The sequence below is a fragment of the Ammodytes marinus genome, assembly GCF_949987685.1.
Source record: "Ammodytes marinus genome assembly, chromosome: 12".
NCBI classification, from domain to species: domain Eukaryota; kingdom Metazoa; phylum Chordata; class Actinopteri; order Uranoscopiformes; family Ammodytidae; genus Ammodytes; species Ammodytes marinus.
In genome coordinates this window covers 3,474,097-3,484,960 of record NC_137216.1, presented here as the reverse complement: position 1 = coordinate 3,484,960, position 10,864 = coordinate 3,474,097, and the positions used below count along the sequence as shown (strand labels likewise).

Here is a 10,864-nt window from a genome sequence, read left to right as displayed (position 1 = left end):
AGACATGAGACACAACAACACAGATGAGCTGAAGGCCGGTATCAGAGCATCCTGGGCTTCCATAACACCACAGCAGTGTCACAGGCTGATAGCATCCATACCACACCGCATTCAGGCAGTCATTCATGCAAAAGGGGCCCAAACCAAGTACTTAGTACATATGCATGATTATATTTTTCAGAGGGCCGACATTTCTGTATTTGAAATCCTTTTTTTATTGATTTTATGTAATATTCTAATTTTCTGAGATTTTGAATTTGGGGTTTTCATGAGCTGTAAACCATAATCTTCAAAATTATAACAAATAAAGGCTTGAAATATCTCACTCTGCATTTAATGAGTCTATGATATATATTAGTTTCACCTTGTTAAGTTGAATTACTTAAATAAATGAACTTTTGCATGATATTCTAATTTTTCGAGTTTCACCTGTAAATGAAAATTTAAGAAGAATGCAGGGTCTCTAATTTTTTTCCAGAGCTGTATAATGATTAGCATTATAAGGGAAACAACAGAAATTCAACAGACTACACATTCAACATGTAAGTACAGTATATTGTTTAGCACTTTTATGAATCTTAGTAAGTCTGAAGAAGTATACTAATACTACTGACATATTGAAACAAGTATCCAGTCGGGGGGCAAGACACTTAACCCACCTTGCCTCGTGTGAATGTCGATAGTTAGCCTGCTATCGGTGTATGAATGTGTGTGCGATTGGTAACGTGGGAATGGGAACAGGTCTCCCTTGAAAAAGAGTCTTCGGTCTCAATGGGATATACCTGTATAAATAAAGGTAAGAGAACAGATCCACACATCCTCATACAATAGCAAATCAAAACGACTCTTAAAGATCTACTTCACCGGTTGGAATATGAAGGTGTATTGAACTTGGAGATCCTATGTAGTATAAATGTGCAAAGAAAAATTAAATCGGATCATCCTAGCCTGAGAAATGGCAGAAAGAGTGTTTCATGGTCTCACTGTCTAACCCTACAGTTTCCTTCTTGTGACATCACAGTAAGGGTTAGGATTAACAGGACAGCTGGGCCACGGGAAGACTAAGGGAAGACTGAGGAAAGAAAAACCTCATTCATTATATTATAATAGTGATTTTATAATGATAGAACGCTGGTTCCGTATGGGTGAAGTATTCCTTTAACCTCAGAGGCTCATATGACCATAGCGTGTGAGAGTGTTAGGCCACACAGTGGTGTACATTCATAAACTAACAACACTCAAAGTTATTAGTTAAAGAGTTAGTTAAACAGTCATGCTGAATTGTATTTCGATATAACAACACAACTGTATAAAAAAGGATGGCAAGAACAGGAAAACATTGAAGTAAATAAATGCATGAGACCTGCCTATGTGTGTAGTGTACTGGCTACTGTGTGTTTTGGAGTGTAACTGAAGGGCAGATGTATTTGAGGATAAACAATGATTTGTAATGTATAGCTAATTGCTATAAGCATTTAGAAGGATAAGCTTCTAAATGCTTATCCTTCAGTGGGGCCCTTGTCCTTTTAGCTACTTAGGAAAACTGTCAATTTGATATTTGACCTTAGGAAAAAAACAGCAGAGAATCTTGAACATAATCTACTCCATCCACGTACAACATATCAACACATAAAACTGAATCATGTGAAACTGAAAAGTATTTATTAATGTAATAATAAACACTTTTCATTAATAACTGAATAATTCCCAAATAGAAATGATAAACACCAACACTGGGGTTTGAACTACCTGGCAACATCAGATGTTTAGTTTTAGTTTAGTTTATTTATTTAGCACACATTAACATGAATGGTGCAAGGAGGGAACGAAGCCCAATGGGCTTGTACAGAGTTCCACCCCTATAATCTTATACTATACCATCTAGATGTATTTATTACAACTAGCCTGTGTTAATACTATAGTATTATTCTATTTCTCTATGAAGCAGTTGTTTTATTTATTATAATTATTAATAAACAAAAAATAAACAGAATTGTTATTGAACATGTGCATTCCACATAGGCCTCTATTTAAGATAAGACACGGAAGCCTGTATTGTCATTGTACAGTCTCATACATTGGGATTGCCAACTCAAGGTGCATGGGCATGAAAACCAGATAAGTTTATTGTGACTACTTTTAGCTCAACAAATAGGCCTATATTAATATGTATTTCCCTGAATAGTTGTTTTTCTGAAATCCTTTTTTGTGAAAACTATGATTTGTATTGTATTTGTATTTATTTCAAATGATATTTACATATATATATATATATATATATATATATATATATATATTTATATATATATAATATATCATATTATATAATATAGGGGAAGGTGGGGTGATTTGTGCATTTTGGAAGTTGCAAAACCCATTGTTTCTAGAAAACCGTGGAAGAAATTGGAAATGTGACCACATATTTAAGAAGAGCCATCCATTTGACTCATCCTGTAAAGAAGGGAGACACAAGGAATAAGATATAAGCACATTTAAGCTCAAAAAATTGTGTTTTGCCTTTCAAAGTAAAATGTCCATGATCAAGGTTTTTTGATTATTGTGTCTGAACAATTATAGACACGGTTGAAAACATTTCACACATGTTTTAGTGCTTTGGTATGCTACACTTTGAGTCTATATAGTTAGCACGATGTCAGCCCTAAATTGCTGCATCATGCCTATTATCCAAAATTCTGGGGATGGGGTGATTTGTGCGCAAGGGCCTGGGTGAGTTATAAGTAAGTAAGTAAGTAAAATGTATTTATAAAAGCACATTTATGACAGTTTGCACTGTCCAAAGTGCTGTACATAGTGCATTCAGTAGGTAAACAATGAAGGTAAACTAACAATAACCAAAATAAAAGACGTAAAGCCCATACATCCACATAAACACAGATAGTAGTGCAGAGGTAAGTAAGTAGTGCAGAGGTTAATGGGGAGGAAACACCAGGGTGTACATATGGGTTTTGAGCCTTGATTTAAAGGCAGAAATGTAGGGGGAATCACATTTGTCAGGTGGCAGTTTGTTCCACAAGCACGGAGCAACTAGTGCAAAGTACATTTCTGAGAGTTGTGCCAGTGGCATGGCTGTATACGCTGGTCACCAAAATAAAGTGATTGTCTACAGTAGCTCAGAAGAGGGTGACATCTCAATTCCACTTAACGACACCACTGATGAGAGTTCAGATGGCCAGAAAGATGATGATGGTGACTTTGTCATTTGTGCGACAAGACAACTTTTTTTCCGAAAGCTATATTTCTTAAACAGTTTATTCCAGATCCAACGTTTTTATTGCCAGGGATGCACAACATCCTGAAATATATGTACATATTTGAGTTGGAGACATAACTGTCAAGGCCTCACTTTAAAATCACTTTGAGTAAAAAGTTGCACAAATCACCCCACCTTCCCCTACTATATTATTTAATATATATATATAATATATAGTATGTATAGCGTCCAGTGTGTTTGAGGCGTGAGCTTACTATACATACTATGCATACTGTCTATGGGCGTGAGGTTATTAATGACTAAGTGCTGCTTTCTAATAAAGATGACAGGACGTCCGGCTCCTTTAGAGTTCCACCATGTTTACACCAATCCGGGGGAACAAGCACGTGAGTACATAACATGCAGGCTGCCTGCAGTACACAGCCTGACCACAGAGGGGCAGCACATGTAAACACATGGAATCTTACACAACCTCTTATCAAACGCTGAAGGCGAGTTCTGTAACATGGTGCAGCACCTCTTCGTCATACTCCTGCCCAGCTGAAGGTAAGTCATTCACACAGGTCAGCGACGATCAATTCAGTTGAATTCATAATGTAGCCCATATGCGAAACACATCCCTTGTATTCCGTTGGTTGTATGTTAAGTTGACTGCTATAGTGTACCTCTCCTTACAATGTTCTGAAGTCCTTCATCTTGTATGTTGACTTGATGCAGCTAAGAACTGTGTGTGAAAGCATGGACGTCCACTGACAGTGTCTTTCCTTGTTTGTATGTTGTTCTGTAATAGTAAGGGACTGAAACATCACCATGAAGTCCATCGCTTGTATCTCGTCGTCTGTCAGAGCGGCGTGTCACCACACCTCCTCGGCTTGTTTTCCTCTCAATCGTGCGCTAACTATGTGCACTCCAGTGGGCAGATGCTCTAAAGAGGATCTTTCCACCAGAACTGTAGTTGCCCAACAACCGTGCGTAACCGCTGCTGTGCCTGTGCGTACTTTCCATGGCACGCGCGTAAACACGGCGGTCGTCCATCAGGTGAGTGCGGCCCATTTCCCCAAACCGGGGCCGCTCTTACCAAGGAAAAAGGACGACGAATTGACCTTGTGCCAGTTTAGCAGACCTGTGCCAATGGACAAAACGTCAAGCCCAGTCCCACACATGTCTCCATACAGCCCATTCATCAAACCAAAGGGCTCTGAAGCTGCACCAGTCAATGCCAATGTCCTCCGACTGAGAAATGAGTACCTGGACTGTGTAGGGTTTGCCGTAGAAGAGGACACACTCTCTCCCGGCGAGGCGGCCAGAGTGTACTCCCTGCTGGCTCTGTGTTATGACGCTGCCAGTCAACAGCAGGCTCTCATGCTGTCCACACTGAACAGACGCACACAGAGGCTGGTTCACCGGCTCAAAGCCAGTCAAGTCAGCAACATACTGCAGGCCCTGTCTAAGCTACCGCAGAGAGAGGTGGGTTAGAGCGTTTCAGTCACTCTTTTTATCCAAGCTGTAGAATGAGATTTCACTTTAGAACATGTTGTAACTTAATGTTTGTTAAAGCTGTAGTCTGTGCTGCTGTAGGTCTCTTAAGGGACAATGCTTTATTTACATTGCCAAAAGTGTTTCCCCCCCCCCACCCCCACACTGTCTTAAAGTATGAATATGGCTCTTTGTTGGACAGGCCATTTCTCTGGTGCTGAGGCTGAGTAACAGAGCGTCCAGAGTCTTCAAAGCTTTCAGCGACGATGAAGTCATAAAGGTCCTGTCTGCTCTGGCCATCATGGGTCAGCATGATGAAGAGATGCTGGCTGCTATGGAGAAACACCTACCAGGTCAGCTCTATGGGCACAGCCTTCATTCTAGACACATTCATGCCTTTCTCTCTTTTAAAGGGGGAGTCAGCGATTATGTTGAGCGCTTGTTGTCAAATCCACTTTGTCAAAATGAGTGAATATAACCTCACGCTTTGCTAAAAACTAACTACTAAGGGTAGCCTGTAAACATAGGGACAAACCACAGCTAACAACATGCCCATTTACAGAACCTAGTCTGTGTATGAACACTGGATATGTGTTCTCAGCGCACTCAAAGTACGTACAGTTAGCAGATTGTGAGGAGATATTCTCTGATTTTCACCAAAAATGGATTTCGACTACAAGCACAACTGCTGACTATTTAATTCATAAAGATGTTCTAGTCATTTTGGTGGCAACACTATAAGGATGAGAAGATCTCTAAAATGAGCTTACAGTTCTCTGCTGTGTTGTGTGTGTGTCAGGGAGGCTGGGGAAGTGTGATCCAGAGCTGATCAGCACCGTGATGGAGTACTGTCTGCAGATGAGGTGTCGCTCTGAGCCCATCTTCGAGGCTGTGGCCGAGAACTTTGTCTGCAACGCTGAGAGACACAGCACCCTGCAGATAGCCAAACAGATTGTTGCCATGGGGCGACTCAACTATCTTCCACAGGTGAGGGCTGTTTGTAAGACCGCATGTAAACTCAAAAGATGAGCAAGTGTGTGAAGCGTATTTGATTGATTGGAAAATATGTGTCTGCAGCTTGGGGGGCCAATTGGAAGCCACATTTAAAAGGTGCACAGAGGAGCTTTCAGATTTTTTTTTCATTCTTGCACCCCCTTTGGACAAAAGCGGTAGTGTTTTTACATAGCCAGCTGTTGTTCCTGGGTGAGCGTACCGATGACAAAGGCATTAAGAAAAAACTATAAAAATTGCATTCTTTGCACTGATGGTCTTGTATGTCATTTATCATCATCAGAGTAAAAATTAGACTGTTTCAGAAATATAAAAAAGTTCCTCGTAGCAGCTTTTAATATCAATGCAATCATTTAAAATTACTGAGTGATGAGCATTTAGTTTTAGGAAAAAGTTTAAAAAAAAAAAATAATATATATTTTTTTAAGCACTGTGTAAATTAAGTCTGTTCTAATGAATCCCATCTCTACTCGTCAGTGCTCCAGTCACATGTTCAAGAAGCTGGAGAGCATTTTGTCTACGCGCTTCTCCCACTTCCAGCCTCGCTCCCTGATAGAAGTGCTTCACGCCTGCATCCACCTGGAACGCTTCCCACTCAACTACATGTCCAGAGTCTTCAGCCCACACTTCCTACAGAGGCTGCAAGGTGTGTGTGTGTGTGTGTGTGTGTGTGTGTGTGTGTGTGTGTGTGTGTGTGTGTGTGTGTGTGTGTGTTCCTTTGCTTCCTGTTTGATTCAGAAGGCATAGTTAAAGGAATATTGTCAGGGTCAGTCCTGCTGTTTTTTTCTGCACTGTAAATCATTTTCTATCTATCATTTATTTATGTCTATAATTGAACATTATAGGCATCACAAAAGTAAACGTATTACATTGTATGTCTCAACAACTGTTCACTTTACAGCACATGGCTGAACTACATGTCAGTGTATGTAATATGTACTGTACACACAGTATGTAACATATTATGTAATGCTAGTTGCCCTTGTCTGTGGTACAGCACAGGGGGAACCATTGGACAAGAACGCACTGGGACAACTGACACAGCTCCACCTCTCCACCTCATTAGAGTGCACTCACTACTGGGTGAGTATCACACTGCTGTACTGTATATCTTATGTGCCAGCACTTTTATAGTAACCTGAGTCAATGAAGCATAAGCTATGTATTTTCTTATTTATTTTAGAAAGATTTTTGAGTGGGATCATTGCGAACTAATGATTTCTCCTTGTGTTCTTCCTTATCAGGGTCCCAGACTGCCCTACTTCTTCCACGTGAAGAAGTTCTACACCGTGGACCAGGCCTTTGAGACGCCTATGGAGAGTCTCCTGTATAAACGGGTGAAAGGGCCGCTCACACAGCTGCTGGGAGGAAACGTTTACTCCACCAAAGTCTCAACTCACTGTGGATACACTATAGGTAAGCAATAGCCAAACAAATGTACACAACTAGTTATGATCCAATTGTGGAAGTGCCAATGTAATGCCACCACATTCTCAATGTAAAGTTAAAGTAAACTGCATCAGTGTCACCATTTATTTACCAACAGTGCATGTGTAACTTGAGGATAGTTACATACTATAAAGAACCTTTCGTGTGTATCCACCCAAACATTACAAATGAATTGTGCTACTCTCGCTGTACTCACATGTACTAAGTTGTTCTCTTTCACTTTTCTGTCCAGATGTGGAAATCTGTCTGGACGAGAATGGATATATTCTGCCTCTGTCGGAGTGGGATCACACTTACAGAAGGTAAGAGCCACAGTCTGCAGCACAGTGGAATGTGCAGTTAGGAAGAGTTCATATCCAAATATCTGTAAACAATAAATATCAGATTGACACATTAATCATCTTACATGTTTGAAAGTGAACAACCCCTTGGCCTGTTTACAGTAGTTAGAAGTGGGCTGCATGACAATTGCACTATTTAAGTTAAGTTAAGTTACTTTATTAGTCAATGGTTACATTGAAATGTCTTTCCGCATCTCCCCTCTCAAGTTACCACACTTTGGAGGGGGTCATAGCGCAGGGTCAGCTGTAATACAGCGCCCCTGGAGCAGTTTTGGGGTGAATTGTCTTGCTCAAGGACACAATGGTAGAGATGGTGGGCACCGTAGACGTAATACCAGCCTCTGCTAATTTTACAACTAACACCCTTCTGTCCGGTGCCGGGGATCCAACCAGAGACCATGGTTACTGGTCGGCCACCTTTCCTCTAGGCCATCCTACCAATACTTCTTGATCATTTTTTACTTTTTCTTCATGTTCTATTCGTGTGTAGGATGGCACTGTTTTTGGATGGTGAGAATCGTTTCTGCAACAACACACACCACCTGCTGGGGAAGGAAGCCACTAAAAGGAGACACGTCCGCCGGATGGGCTATGAGGTGGTGCAGGTACGTAAGGCTTGAGAAAATGTGTACATCTCCACAAAGGCATTGGCAAAGATGATGAACTTCTGTTAAACTACATTTCTACCACTACGTCATTGCATTTTTAGGCAATGAGCTCCATCATAACACCTTGGCATGAAATCCATTCAAAATAGTTTTTATCACAACATGCACAGCAAACATCTCTGCTCCTTTCCCCCTTTCAGATCCCTTACTTTGAATTTGAGAAGCTGAGAAGTCAGGAGGAACAGGTCCAATATCTTCACAACAAGATCTTCCCCACCATCTTCAAGTTCAATCACACATGTTCAACCAGAGATTCCTCAGAGACTTTGATAGGCTGATCCTCTTGTTACTTTACAAATCGACCAACCTTCCAAAGGAGTGCATCTACACATTTGGTTTAGAAGCTATGAAGAAGATACAAAGCTTGGCAGAAAAAAAAACTGTATGGGTTGGACAACATCAGTGCAAATCTTACTGTCTGGAAATAAAACATTTCCTATGCGTATAAGTGCCTTATAACCCAGGTGTCATTTAACTGAAGTTACTGTAAAAAAAAATACATTGGTGACCTTTTGTCATTTCTGTTCCCACCTTCCATTAGTTGTCTGTTATATTATGAAACAAGGTGCACTTTGATTATCAAAGTAAAGACAATCTCAATGGATAGTTTCACAAGGACAAGTGTTTAACACCAAGGCATTTGATATCATATATGAAGAAAAATAAAACATCCTTTTGAAAATGCAGCTGCTACAAAGGGGAAGACATAGCTGCTAAGAGACTAACATGATAATTGTTGTGCTATTTTTGTATTCTGTTTTTAATGTATTATGCTGTTGCTATGTATAGTGTATGTGATAACGTAATACAAAATATTAAATGCAAACATTGAGTGGCAGTGTAGTGTCTTAAACCTTTTTTCTTTTGTTTGCCCTGTTGTTCTATTTGTACCCTAGTACCTGATTTCCTTTGGGCTAGAACAGTGGTTTTCAAACTGTGTGGGGAGGGGGGCGCGGGGTTATGGCAGGGGGGGCGCGGATGAATATGTGATTTTTTTTTTCTTTCTTTTTTTTAGTTTGTATTTTTTATATTAAGATCACGGCATAGCTGGACAAGAGTTCTTCTGCTTCGTTCCTCTCACTGCATTTAAATGCATTGACTATATTACAGAGAAATAGGTCTCGTTAAAGAAAAAGAGCACCAAGCCCAACCCAGAGGACCCTGCATACATTTTTTTATTTTAAATTAATATCTTTATTGAAAATCCATGTGTCTTTCTTCAATAGCTTCTAATTCATCAGACCCAGTGTCTCCAAATTATTTGTTCACACAAAATTCCTCATATTTAGCCTCTTAATTTTCCTCTCAAAGTGCATCAGATTCATGCATTTCACTTTAAAAAGGTGAAAAAAAATCTCCCTGGGGGGCATACCCCCGGACCCCCCTAGGAGTTTCTGGTTCTCCGCTGGCTACTATTTTCCTCCAGCAGGACATTGGAGGCACTAGCGAAAAAACACTGGGTGTGTGAATGACATTTAACTAGTCAATAATTTGGGCAAGTCTGTCTGCCTATCATTCTCACTCCACTGCACACTCAGTCACTACTATCCATGCTTAAAGGAAGCAGGATTAAAACACTCGATTAAGATGTTAAAATGTATTAAAAAATGTGTTTAAAAAGGCACAAAAATGTTTAGAATGTTTCAAAAATATGTTTAAATTTGTAAAATAAGATCTTTCAAAACACAGGGATTTAGAACATCTTTTTTTTGGGGGGGGGGGCTCCGCTGAAATTTGTTCTCTGAGGGGGGGCTAACTCTCTCACACTTTGAAAACCCCTGGGCTAGAACATAAAATGTGACCTCATTCACTGGACAAGGTTTGAAAATTAAAATAAAAAATTTACAGGAGATGTGCAAATGTGTGACATGGTTGGAATATGCCTTTATTTGATGTCTGAAGATGAACCATAAATGTGTTTATTATGCTTTGGACTGGTGGTTGATTCATTAAAAAAGGAATCCCTGACAACAGTTTGTTCAAACATGCTCAGTGTCCAAAAAATGTGCAGGGTCTAAAAGGTGTGAAAACAAAGTTAGAAATATATTCACATCCAGCATCCAAAGGATAACAGCTATGAAAATATCTCCCCTGTGCACCATTATCTCTAGTGTTATTGACTGCTGGTGCTAATGAATGATCGGACACCGGAGCAGCGCTGACACACTGTCTAACTGCTTCTGATGTCTCCAAAGAGTCACACATATGCAATAAGAAGCAAAATCAAGTATTAAGTACATCACAGCTACATTTGGGTCATTGCCATCATTTTCACACATGTTTGTGTTTCTCTGACTTAAGTTGAAATTTTTTGGATGCAAAGTGAAAATAAAGGACTATTAATAGCCTGGTGTCGCCTACATTATTGTCCAAAACACTTGAAACGTTCTTGATATGACTGAAACATCATTTATTATATGTGTATTGGAAATTGGACTATACGTTGGATGTTAATGAAAAGAGTAGAGGGAGACGCTGGGTAGATAGAAATACTTAGGTTCCTGCTGGTTCCTTTCTGTTTTCCAAATCTTCTCTCTCCTCCCCAGCCTGCGATCTAGACGGCCACCTGGATCTACTGGAACACACACCTATGTTAACCCTTTTATATTACATTTCTGAATAAACCAAAACATGTCAAAAGTAGGTAAGAGCTGCTCAGAGCGTGTGTGATTGTGTGTGTGTGTGTG

The 10,864-nt window shown here is 40.0% G+C and overlaps 1 protein-coding gene across 1 annotated transcript; it reads left to right on the top strand.

Annotated features, from left to right (window-relative positions):
- Positions 1-4,042: 4,042 nt before the first annotated feature.
- On the top strand, positions 4,043-8,455 carry LOC307258422 (FAST kinase domain-containing protein 3, mitochondrial-like; the record flags this gene model as incomplete). Its single annotated transcript, XM_080037949.1, has 9 exons — positions 4,043-4,699; positions 4,911-5,061; positions 5,508-5,695; positions 6,197-6,365; positions 6,717-6,802; positions 6,964-7,135; positions 7,401-7,470; positions 8,000-8,114; positions 8,318-8,455. 9 exons carry the CDS (start codon positions 4,043-4,045, stop codon positions 8,453-8,455), a joined length of 1,746 nt encoding a protein of 581 aa, XP_079894075.1.
- Positions 8,456-10,864: the final 2,409 nt, after the last annotated feature.